Raw genomic sequence first — 13,336 nt, 5'->3', positions numbered from 1 at the left:
GCGACGCTGGACTCCACTTCCTTCCACTGCAGTCGATTGCAGTTGGGCTTATGGTTTGTCAATAGCGTTTTGTCCTCTGCGTGGCATACAGGAAGTCTTTAATGTCCCTCCAAGCGCAATTCAATAGCGAACTTAAGCTGGAGGAGAATAAAGTGCTTTGGTGTGTGAAAAAAATTGTTCATTGGGCGAATTATTTCAGGTATTTGCGTGATTTACTGAACTGTTTGTCTGATCAAAGTTTAATAAGCTTTTGATACATTTTTAGTATTGTTTTCTGATATATATTTCCTACAAATTAATATCCAAATCATTGACGTTTGGCTGTTATTTACTCAGTCGTTAAATGGGTGCTGATTTTAAATGATATTACAGACCTGAAATAGCCTTTTAGCGCTCTGCAGTCTCCTCCAGAAGACGGACTGTCTTTTCAGGAATAAAAATTGCAACTGCATGTGCTATGAGAAATCATTTTTCGAGTACACGAATACGAGTTCAAGGTTCTGGGTGCATGTGCAAGCGAATCAGCTGCACATTATCAGAATAAAGATATGCCCTCGCATGTGGGTTCGATCCAATTCTATTGACTTGAGACCCGGTCCAATGAAGCGCATAACTCGGATATTATCAGCACTTGCCTCACTTCATTCCCTCGCGACGAAACATATCGCAAATCCGTTTTCAAAAATCCGAAAATCATCATCATATGAGCCTAATTGAGAGCCCATTACCCAACCCTCGCTATGTAAACAGACACCGCAGACCGCAAGTCAGCCAACCCAAAACCCAAAACCCATGGCCCAAACAAACAAACGAACCGAACCCACCCTCCCAATCGAGGCGACGGGGTGGCATGCAACGTGTTGCGGTTGCTGGGTGGCAGGGGGGATATGGTTGGTGCTCTGAATTGTTACGTGTGTAATTCGACACTTGAACATGTTTACAGCAACGACAACAACATGGGCAATTAGCCCATGAAATCTTCATGCAAATGAGCGGAAAATGTTTTTCATTCTCGTCAGGAACATTTCCTTGGACAAATGTCAGGAACAGGCAAGGCGCCGGGTAATGTCTGAGCATCTCACAAAGGCCCCAGCTATGCTAATGAGCCCCCGACAAACTGACAATTAGCCGACGGCCAGGAAAAAGCCACAAAGTGAAACCTGTTGACCTCGTTGCCACAGAAAATCCTAGCAAGGCTGAAGCCTTAATGAACCGATTTCTTTTTTTTTCGGCCCATTGTGATATGGGGGAGAGGAGCAGCAGTGTGTATTCGGCTGTGCGGCAGGATATAAAAGTTCATAATTAAATTGCTGTTTATTAGTCGCTGAATGGTTTTTGGGCGTGGAGTCTGTGGAGGCTGCTGCTGTCGCTGTCGCTGGCGTCCCGACGCAACAATTTAATTAAGTTTTTGTAGACCTTTTGCTCTAATTAATTGCATTCAGTTGCAATCGAGTGCAGGGCTGCGTGCGTGCAAAAAAGAAATTGGAGCCAGTGAGTGAACCGGAATATTGGAAACATTTTTAACATGAATCAGTAATTATTTTTAAGCAAGTTAAAAGTTGAATAAAAAAATTAATATTTTAAAATATTCCAATCTGTTTTTATTCAAGTATAATTTTTTGCAAATTAAGAGCACTTAAGGGAGATTTTTACCAGAAGAAATTTAACTTTTTTACCCAGTTTATGGAAGCCAAAAAAAAAAACCCATACTATAACTGTAGAATTATGTCATCTGATTAAAAATGAATTATTTAAAAATAATATGCACCATAATTTGGAACTTTCTTCAATTTAATTTCCATCCCTGGCTAAGACAAGTTGATTTTTCCATGGCTGACGCCATTTTGGAAAACCCAGTCGCAACGGTGAAGCAACATTAAAATTTCAAAACCACAAAAAGAATCCTTTGGTTCTTAAAATGTCTGAACAAAGCTGACCATGATGATGAAGATGAGCATGAGGAGGGAGAGCAAGGGCGAGAACGAGAACGAGAGGAACAAAGTACAGGTAGCAAAGGCAACAAAAGGCTCAATCACCTGCCCCATCCAGTCCTTATGCTCATCCTCCTCCACCCATACAAATGGCGGTGTGTGTGGGGAGGGGTTGGGGGAAAACTCCAATGCACTGCAATGAAATTCTTCATTTTCAATTGAATGACATTCCATTCTGGTTGCTGGTTTCTGGTTTGCGAAGGCGTGGCATGGCCATGGACATGCTCTGCTCTGCTCTGCCCTGCTCTGCTCTTCTCTGCATGCTGCTGCCAATGGGCGATGCCAGAGCAGAGCAACAGATGCCAGCAGCTGGGCAGCCAGTCCCAGCCCCATGTCCCCCGTCCCCGTTTGGCGGCCCCAAAAAACATTCGCCGTGTAGCACGTTCCTTCAGGGGCGTGTCGGCGCATGCGCCCACCGGCTGCGTGGGCGCTGGGGGTGGGATTGTCAAGTCAAGCTATGCGAGCGACGGGCGAATCCCAGAGCAGCTCGCTCAGGATTCCGCAGCTGTGTGCGAGCGAGAGCCGTCCGGGCCATGGGCATCTCTCGCCAGGCCAGCGCTGGGTGAGTTGGGTGGCTGACCTCGGTGGGTGGTGGGTGGTGTGTGTGGCGGCTTCCATTGGCTTCTTCGCATTCAAACCCAATTTCAGCGCAGAGCATTGCGACAGGTGACCAGCCACAGTGAGTGCGACAGCGTTCCCAGCCAGCCACGGACACGGTGCCGCGTGGCGTCCTCCGTTCAGTTCGTTTCAACGGTTGCCACGAGAAAGTTGCGTGTAACGGTAAATCAACCATCTAACGGTCGAAAGGTCGCAAGGATTCCAACAGTGACTCAATATTAGTTTGGAAATAGTTTTTAAAGACTGATTTAAAAAGTTTAGCATTGAAGTTGGACTTGGAATATTCCCCAAAAATATTCCTAGAACATTCTCAGCAAATGAAAGTTACACTAAAGACTAAACTTAGACTAAAGACTAAAGAGTGTTAATAAAACTAAATTAAAATTAATTACAACATTCACAATTTTATCAGAAATATAGTGTTGAGCTATAGAAAATGAATTTTCGATCCGAATACTGAAAGACTTAGTGCTTTAAAAATGTATTTTATGATACGAAAAAACTTAGATTATTCCGTAAAAATAATAAAGTTGTGTATCTTAAATGACCTAATTACGAGTACGCTTATTTCTGTCGAAAGAAATAATTCAAGTGAAAGTTATCCCTTGGAAAGATCTCCCTCAGGTGGACCACTCATCTAGTTATTTGTTTCCCTATAATTTATCGTTCTCTTCATTGAGTTTAAATATTGAAACAATATACAAATTATTACATTAAAAAATCATTGTTAATATTTGTATTTAATGTTTGTTACTGCCAGAGCCAGACAAATTCAAATAAGAGCTATTCAATATTGTCTCCACATTTTGCGCCTTTGAATTACTCAATCCTCAAATGTACTAGCCAGCAACTCTATCACCAATAATTTCATCCATACCAGGAATAGTTTTTACAAAGAGTTTTATACAGGAACTCACAATTTATGGACAGAAATCATAATTTAAATTATAACGGAGCTTATTAGTATATGTTATTTAAATAATTATTTGTATAAGTAAGCCAATCTAAGTTTTAAATTTACATTCAATTAATTTTAAATTTTATTTGGTATTAATTTTTGGCATGTGTGTGTGTGTCTGACTTCACCCAGTGAATATTACAAAACTCTTTGGAGTGTACAAACGTATTGGGGCCATTATATCAACCCCAACCAAACTATGGGAATAATAGCAACCAAAATTGAGCAATAACCCTCTCTGATATAAAAACTCATACTGAATACTTAAAGTTTGAATGCAATTATCCTGTTTTTGCAGTTAAATCAACCAAGCAACATTATATTGTCCATGAAAGAGGCTAAGCGGAAACCTTAAATGAAATCACAAGTGTTGTGCTCCGTAAAAGAATAGCAAAAACCAAGAGAGCGAGGAAAAATGATGAACATGAATCCACTGTCACATCCCCATCCTCAGTCACTGTCTCTGTCACATCCACATCTAAGCCAGCACCAGCAGCAGCACCAGCAGCAGCTTCAGACCCAGCCACTGCATCACAGCCAACCAAACCATTACGCCGAGTCGCAGTCCCAGTCCCAGTTGCGGGCATTACCAGCAATCAACGAGACATTTCCGCAATTTAGCCAACATCGTCCGGCAACTTCGTTGCTCTCCCCGCTGGATCTGTCGCTGCGTGCAGCGGCCAGCATTGTGCCAATTACGCCGCCATCGACGCCCTCGCCACCCCGCAAGCGCCAGAGATTAATGTCCGAGGAGAATTACCTGTGGCGGCCGCACATGGTGAACACACCAGCCCCAGTTCCAGTCCCAATACCAATACCAGTTCCAGCCACGGCTCTGCCTGCAACAGCAACAGCTTCTCATGCTCTGCACGGGCTGCAGCCAGCCACGAGCTACTTTCATCATCTTCACCATCATCAGCAGCATCAGCAGCAGCAGCCTCATCAGGGGGGAAACTGCTATGGCATGCGCGGCTTTGAGGGGGCGTCGTCGTCCTTTAATAAAAGTCATTTTCACGAGACGACGAAAAATAACTTTGAGCAAATTCCGGCAAGTCAATCGAGCGTGAGTCGCCCCATTGCCGTTGCCAGCTCGCCCATCTACGTGGACGATGAGGACGAGACGACCATCGTGTTGACCGAGGACGAGGATGAAACAGTTGTCAGTTCCCATGACTACAATGAGGAGGCCACGGACACGGAGGAAGTCAACGACGCTGATGACGAGACGGTCCAGGTTCAAGTCAGCGACGAGACCCAAGAAGTTCAGATTGATGCTGGTGCTGGTGGTGGTGATGGTGTGGTGACTGACGATGATGATGATGAGGAGGTCTTCGTCGATGTGCTGGGCAGTGACGATGATGAGACTGTGGACCTGCAGAGCCCCGCTTTGCGGCTGCAGGCCGAACTTCTCGACCCCAAGGCCCTGAAACGCAACGAACTGCTGTACGAGGACGAGGAGTTGCACAATCAAGCCGTGGACGGCTTGGCGCGATTGTTTGAAAGGGATTTTCCACAGCCAGAGGTGGAGGCGGCCGGAGAGGAGCTGGCCGCTGCCAGGGAAGAGCTCCGCAACGAGAAAACCTACACGGATCTGAGTTGTGTGGGCGCTGGGGCCGAGCATCCTGGTGGTCCTCCATTTCAGCCGCCGCAACTGATTGCTTCGTTCCCTGCGCCGCCGCCGCCTCCCCTGCCAGCAGCAGCAGCAGCAGCTCCCCCAATGCGGCCACACAAGGCCGAACGGAAGAGGGCCAAGCTACGCAAGCACACGGCCATTGATGAGGAGACCATAAGTCCCGTGTCCGGCACCATCATACGCAAGCTGCGCGACGATGAGGAGCTGGTCGTGCGCAAAGGTGACATTGATCCGGCTTTCAATGTGGTGGAAATCACCGAGGAGGCCAAGGCCATACTGGCCAGCATCGATAATAAGATTGGCGACTACTTGTGCCAGCTTTGTCGCACCGTCTACGACGACGCCTTCATGCTGGCCCAGCACCGCTGTCCCCGCATCGTTCACATCGAGTACAAGTGCTCCGAGTGCGAGAAGGCAAGTCACTGTGCCTGCTAGCAGCATCCGGGACTTACTGATTCGAATCTCTCCCCTGCAGGTCTTCAATTGCCCGGCCAACTTGGCCTCCCACCGGCGCTGGCACAAGCCCAAAGCGGAGGCGGCTGCTGGAGCGGTCAATCCCAGCAAGAAGCGGCTGGCTAGCCTCGGCGAGTCTACCGACATCAATCAGGAGTCGGGCAGAGCCAACGATGAGGCTAGCGATGGCATATATCCGTGTCATCTATGCGGCAAGACCTTCCGTCGGTGAGTTGCTCATTCTACACCGAGACACTAAATACAAAAATAAATCTTTATTATTAAAATCAATTTATAAATTTCCTTTTATTATCTTTTTCCTGATAGCCATGCCTACCTAAAGAAACATCAGGCTTCCCACCAGATGCTGGAGAATCTCAAGAACCTGGACTTCTTCAAGGCCCAACAGCAGCAGCAGCAGCACCAGCACCAGCATCAACATGCCCTGCCAGAGCATCCACAACTACAACAGTCGTCGGCGCACGGCCCAGCCACTGCCACAGCCTATGGTGCATTGCCACGCCCACCGCATGGAATACCCCTTTATCCCCCGGCAGCAGCAGCGGCAGCAAAGAGTTATGTGGGTGGACAGCGGTTTCCCGGCTTTCCCTTCCAGCCCTTCGATCAGCGGCGCTTCTACTCGCTGGGCGAGTTCTATTTGTCGCAGCACTTGGAGCGCTCCTCGGCCTTTCAGTACGTCCAGGCGAATCATCTGAGGCAGCTGTCGAATGTGGCCCAAAATCTGCTGCCACCGCTGCCCGTCAAATGACCCAACACCAGCACGAACGTACTGCGGCCCGTGCCGCGTATAGCAGCCACCACCACAGCAGGCCCGACGGTGACGGCTACGCTGACGAGGCAGAGCCAGGTGGAGATAGCAGCGGCAGCGGCGGCGCCAGCGGCTGGGCATGCCTTCAATTGGGTGGCACCATCAACGACAGCGACGGGCGTCGTGCCGGTCATAGAGTCCGGCGGCAACGTTATTATGTGACTTACAAACCATTAGAAGCATTCAAAAAACGATCTCTAGTTAAAGTTTAATATCTCACTTAACAAAGTCTTTCAATGGTAAAGGGTTTCCAATCTCCAAAAAAAAATATTCGCAGGTTAACTGGAAGTTTTGTCCCTATATAAAAACGAGAAGGAACGTGTGAGTCGTTTCTGGGGACACGACTCTACTTATACCCGTACTCAGTCAGTATATACATTTTGAGCTTATGATTTTTTAGATTTTAGATTTTAAATTTACATTTTTTGCTACACTATATCTACACTACATATACAAGCATTCTACACTAACATGTAGATTGTACAGTTCCATCATATCTACACCCCCGCTAGGGTTGCCGCGACTGAACGCGCAGAGTGTGCGAGCGAGGGAGAGTTGCGTTGTCGTTTGCGGAGGGGGCGGGGAACGAATAATCTCATTCTGGCTATAATAGGGCAGGGCGGGGGGGGGGGGGGGGGGACCAATTGGTTGCCCTAGCAGCGGACAGACAGACGGACAGACAGACAGACGGACAGACAGACATGGCTATACGACCGGCTATGGCTGATCGATATATACTTATGGGGCGGAAACGTCCCCTGCGTTACACACACCACTTTACCACAATAATATACCCTACTTTTTTGAGTACGGGTATAAAAATCAAGCAACTGAATTGCCCCATTCGGCTTACAAAATGCATTCTAAAATAGAAATGGCTGTTCCGGAGGCACATGGGATTTTTGCAGACTTCATCAGCTAACTGGCTGTGTACTAAAAGTCAGGCCTGTCTGCCAGCTTATGTAGCCATAGCGGGGGATACATCTAATAAGGTTTTGTTCCCCATGTTTTCGAACAGTTTTAAATCTCAGGATTCATCCAAGGTTAAGCCCGTGGTTAAGCATAAAGAGACCTTTAAGAAATCAGATATCCCAAAGTAGGTTGCACTTGCCATGGATTTTCTATGTATCAGCCCGAAACATCTATTTGCAATGCTGACAATTTTTGGCAGTAATACTTTCTGATTTAGTCCCAATCCAACCAATCCAATCCCGCACTGCCATACAAATGTCTCAAATCCAATTCACCCTTGACGCTAGCGCCAAGTTCCATAACTTAAATCAATTTTAATTTAAAAGGAATTCTCGGTCCGATTGGTCTTGTCTTTTTTCTATGTTATCGTCTTAAGCAGTCTTTAACAGCCAGGAAGCCGTAGGCCAGGCCTACGGTTCAGTTTGAGGGCGGCAATTAACAAAACTTCATAAATTATTTGTGCACTAATTGGCATGCAAACTAATGCAAGTACACTGAGGGAAAAAAAAGGCTTCGGGGGAGTCGGTGATCAGGTTTCTGGACCAAAAATATACATCTCAAAATAATATGTCGTATTGAATTCAGTAGTTCCCAATATAAATCTTACTCTACTATATTTTTATTACTTAGTTTTTATTTCACTTTTTATTTTTTATTATATTATTTTTTTATTTTATTTTTTTTATATTTTTATTTCGCTCTCACCGCCTGTTTGCTCGATATCTCTCAGTGTATTTGCATTGGAAATTCCGTTCAAATTCAAAGTTCAATTGCTGTTTTGAGGGGTCAACAACGTCTCTGTTTTGGTCATTAACTATTTCTCATATGCAAATGGTGTATGTGTATGTGTGTTTGTGTGAGAATTGATTTGTAAGTTTGGCCCTGGAAAACACTAATTGTCATTTGGCATTCAAATGCCATGCCATGTTCAGTTTGCACCCCCTATCGTCGAACTACATATTCCGGTTATGAATTCTCTTTGCCCAATTAAATTCGCTGAGAGAAACGGTTTGTTCATTTGCCAGTTATGCGAATGCGAAATTGTTTTCCTCAATTACCTGCCATTAACCTGTATTTACGGCACACACACCCTCTTCCCTGTGCACCCTGTGCGCCCTGTGAACTGTCCATCATTTCGTCGCTTTGAAGTTGCTTTGCATTGACATGTGGGGTCAGTTTTACCCCTCCAGTCCAGTCGAACTGTCACAATTTCCGTTTGAATCCCACTGAACTGACAATTGCAGTTGTGGGCTCCTCAATCGGTCGGGGGGTATCACTTTGATTATCGGTTTGTCTATTCATCTGTTTGTTTATTTTATTCTCCCTGCGACTTGACGGGTCCGAGCAAATGCTCACGCAACTGCCTGACCAATTTCAATGACAATTTTTCAATCATGCTGTGATTTGACATTTACCTTGTCAGGTAATCGCCCACATTGCGTATGCGTAATGTTTATATGAGTAGTGATGGTTTCTTCCGGTCTGCCTTACCTGCAACTTATGTTCTTGAAAAAAAAACACACACTATGCGTAAATCTCGCACGGTGGGTGGGCGAGGGTTGAGGGTGAGGGTGGAAAAGGATCCCCACACTAGTAGTTTCTCTTTCAATTTGCCAGCATAAAGCGGCTATAAACATCAGAGCCAAAAAAGCTATTCTGCAAAGTTAACAGAGCCGAAAAGCTTTTCTGTTACATTAACAGAGCTGGTAAGCTTTTTGCAGCGCCATCTATTGGCAGATTCGTGCAACTCAAACTACCGTTTTTTCTGTAAACTTTAAAATTTTCTACATAAGTATTCTCTGGATAATCGGGAAAAAAGGATGCTACGAATACACAAGTTTTATTTCTCTTAAAAATAAATAAATACAAAATATCACCCCTACCCAAACATTTCTATAATATTTATTTAATGATATTTACAGTTCGTAAAGATCTTTAAAAAATGTGTAAAATAGCAATTTGTTCCCCAATCGATATCCATCTGAATTCTGATGTGCACACGGAATTTTAATTAAAAATGGATGAAGCACACAGCTGCTGAAATCTGGTACAGCTTACGTCAAGGAGCTCGCAGCGCAGGATTGGAATGGTATCTCGTATCGCGTATGCATTTGACAAGCGCCACAGGACACAATTAGCGTCGAGTGGCCATCAAGCTGCAGCAGCCATGCCAACGAGGAGGGGGGCACGGCGAAACCAGGGGAACATGGCCAGGAAAAGTGGTTTAGTTGGCAACAGCAGTGTCGACGGGAATGACGCATACATATGGGTCACTTTGTTTGGCATTTGCAGGACGGAGCATCCAGCTGCTGCAGCTGCCAAAGCCACAGCCCCAGCCGACGCCGACGCCCACGTCCCATCGAGACACGAACATATGCGCCCAAGAGGTACATTTACTCTCTTTCCAAATGAGAGCCTGGTAGAGAGAGAGAGAGAGAGTGAGCGAGCTGCAGCACCACAGCCTTGTGCCTGACCTTGCCCTCTAAATAGAATATTTCAATCATTCGAGTGTTGTTTGCATTCCAATGGCGCCTGCCTAAAACGTTTTCCCCGCCCGCTTTCCATATGGCCTGGGCAATTTCCGTCACATATTCAAGGAAAATGAGCCAAGCCAAGCCAAGCCAAACCAATCCAGGCCAAGTATTTATGCGAGAAATCCCAATAAAATTTTAATTAGTTAAGCCAAATGCGAATTACAAAAATATTTCGTATGAAATTTCGCGATATTTTTTTTTATGCAATTAAACTTTACGCTCGCCATTAAATGCAACGCAGTAAGTAGTTTACACACAACTTGATTGTGTACAATCGCATCGGCTTCTATCAAACAATGTCACGGGCGTGGTTGTCATTCAGCAAAACAAAAAAGGGGATTTATACAGCTTGCTTGCTCTTCCTCTGAAATGTATGAGCCTGCTTTTTATGCCTTTGGCTTATTTTCGGTAAGTGATGCGGTTTTTGGAGAAAATATTTTAAAAATTAAATGCGTAGATTTTTCTTTTTAACTTTTAACCCCTTTTGGTTGCACTTCTCTGCATTTAATTTGGTTTTCAAGCTGAGAAATGTTATTACTCAGCTTTTTGTTGATGTCGATTACCGCATCATCTGCCTCCTACGTATTGGGGAAGAACACTGGAAATCCATTACGAACGGTTTAGTATCACATATCGAATATGGAATACCCTGAAGTCATCAATGCGCCTCTCTGTGCTCCTTAGGAATAGGAATAGCAATAAAAAAGTTGCTTAAAAAATGCACGAGCTAATATTAAACAAACAAATTAAGGCTGTTGAGTCTGCATCTAGATATCCTAATAAATATCTTAAATGAGAGGTTTTTATTTAAGTAGTTTAAGGATTTTCAATAACTTTCCATAAAAAATAGTGTACCAGACAATTAAAAAAAAATTTATAAGAAGCAAATGTTAAATTCCTTTTGGGAAAAAGAAAAATTGTGTGGCAGATCAGAGTAGTATGCAGCCCATCCTAAGGTCACACTCTATTGCGTTATTATGATAAGAGTTTTCCAGTTAACCCACACATATTGTATTATTTTCTATAATTGGTAATTCTCTATATTTTACGCTTGATTGCATGGCATTTTCATTGCCATTGACGGCAAATTATATAATTCCAGAGCAGGGAAATTGAGGCGGAGAGACGTGTTATGGCGTTCCTTGTCTTGTTTCCTCGTGGGTGCAATAACTGATGCAGTGGGATGGAAAATTATGCATTCATATGCATTTCCTGGGAATTTGCAACATATTGAGTTGATCTTCTTTTGCATTCGTTTGAATAAATTGGCTGTGGGTTCAATCTAAATAGTTTAAACCTATTGAAGATTTTATTGATTTCACCAATTTTTCAAATTCTAAAATTTCCATTCTAATATTTCACTTTACGAAGTTTTGCATGAATTTAAATAGATTTAAAAATAAATTCAATTCAAAAAAAAATTAGAGAACAAATAAACTTAAAATAATCCGATTAAAATGATTTGAAAATGCTGTTTCATCTTCTATTTTTAGAATATTTATGGATTATAAGGTATAAAAAAAAGGTACCTGCTCCTCCCAGATGGTTTATTCTTCTTGGTTTAGAAATGCAGCCATCTGCAGCCATTTATCTTATCTTCCTTAATTCTCTCCCTCTTCCGTTTGCTCTTAATAATGTTTGACAAACACGAAGATGTGCCAGAAATGCGAAGAAGAGCAGAGATAACATTAAAACAGAGGCGGGGCAACAAAACGGTACGGAACGGAATATACAGATAAAGCAGAGAAATTGCAGTTTATTGATTGTGTGTGTGTGTGTGTTGTATATAATTTGTCTATGTATAGTTGTGCTTTTGCATCTGTGTCTGTATCTGTGTGTGGCTGTACTGAAAATACAGTTGACAACTGACGACAGCACATGCATACATATGCACATGTACATATGTATGTATGTACATAAATCCATAGAGTTCCACATACGAGCCTGTTCATGTACATAGCACACACACCAACATGCTTTTGGTGCTGGCCTTGAACGTGAATTGCATTTGCGCACAAAAAATAAGAGTAAAACGAAAACTAAACGAAAAACAAGCAACAACAAGATGCTCACTGTGCAGAAGAGAGTGGGTGGGAGAGGGCAGAAGAAAGAGTGAAAGATAGCCAGGGTGCGAGCGAGGGGGCTAGAGGTTCGTCGGCAAAGAAATGTGGCAAAGCAAAAAGTTTGAAAGCACATACATACGTACATAGACACACACACACACACACATACATACGTATGTACATGCACAGCGCCGCTGCAACTGCACTTCCCGTTCGCTCGCTCGCTCGCTCTCACTCTCTCTCTCTGCTCTCTCAATGACGCACACCACACCCTTTGTCCCAACTAAAAATTCAAAGCGTTCTCAAGGTTACCGCATACAGCTCTCTACCTCTATATTTTTTTCTCTACCCCTACGATCTCTGGCCTGGCTCTATGCATCCCCCCCCCCCCCACTCGCCCCCACTCGCCCCCACCGCCCCGCCCCCCGCCCCCCACTCGCCCAGCGCACTGTTTGCACATTTCAGTTCAGATATTTGGCAGATATGGAAAAGTACCGAAAAGAATTGAAATTTCAAATGCAATTTCAGGTTGTCAGCCCACTCAAACTATCTATAATTCTGGCACATCGCACCTGATACCACACTCAGAGAAAACATTTTGGGAACACATTAAATATTTAAAGAACACTGCAAATAGTTACTTATTTAAAACCAAATTTATTCCTATTTATTTCTATTAATTTCTGCATACTTTTGGGACAAGTTTTGCAAGCAGATTTTAAAGTGCATCTGTTAAATTTTTCACAACTTTTATCGAATGTTTAGTGGCTTACCTTTGCCAGGTGAGAGAGACACTACGGTGGTAAAAAATTGTTCATATCTGTTTTAGAATTTCTATTTTTTAATTTTAGCAAGCTGATGGCTCGGGAACAACTCTATTAGCCAGACTTTATCGTAAATTCATTTGCTCTAAAGGCGATTATGTGTGAGGCTCCCTTTAATTGTTTTCGGCTAGTTGATTTTTTAAATCTGCATAGTTTGAGGAGATTGTTTAGATTCTACGTTGGCAGCTTATCGATTAAATGCTCTATCTTATAGCTTCCATATTTTCCAGACAAACTTTTCCATATACAAGAAGTGGGTCAACTCGCTGTGCAATTTTCCCAGGGAGTCTTAATCTGTCATTATGCAAATTGTGAATTGAACAGAGCCTGGGAATCGTCTATAAGCCATGTTGTCGGAGTGCAGAAGGCAACATTGGAGACAGTATGCAGTCAGCCCTTAACTCTCAATCCCTTAATCTATGCTGACGCAAGACGCAATGCCAAATGCATCGACAGTAATA

The 13,336-nt window shown here is 43.8% G+C and overlaps 1 protein-coding gene across 1 annotated transcript; it reads left to right on the top strand.

Annotated features, from left to right (window-relative positions):
* The first annotated feature begins 2,751 nt into the window (after positions 1-2,751).
* On the top strand, positions 2,752-6,669 carry LOC111079512. The gene is given in 4 exon segments (XM_022374755.2): positions 2,752-2,771; positions 3,866-5,614; positions 5,676-5,881; positions 5,981-6,669. Coding segments are annotated over 3 exon segments (2,502 nt in total). The 5' UTR covers positions 2,752-2,771; positions 3,866-3,982; the 3' UTR covers positions 6,645-6,669.
* Positions 6,670-13,336: the final 6,667 nt, after the last annotated feature.

The sequence above is a fragment of the Drosophila obscura genome, unplaced genomic scaffold (genome assembly GCF_018151105.1).
Source record: "Drosophila obscura isolate BZ-5 IFL unplaced genomic scaffold, ASM1815110v1 contig_150, whole genome shotgun sequence".
NCBI lineage: Eukaryota > Metazoa > Arthropoda > Insecta > Diptera > Drosophilidae > Drosophila > Drosophila obscura.
Note: the sequence above shows the minus strand (reverse complement) of the source record. Positions and strands in the feature narration are given on the sequence as shown.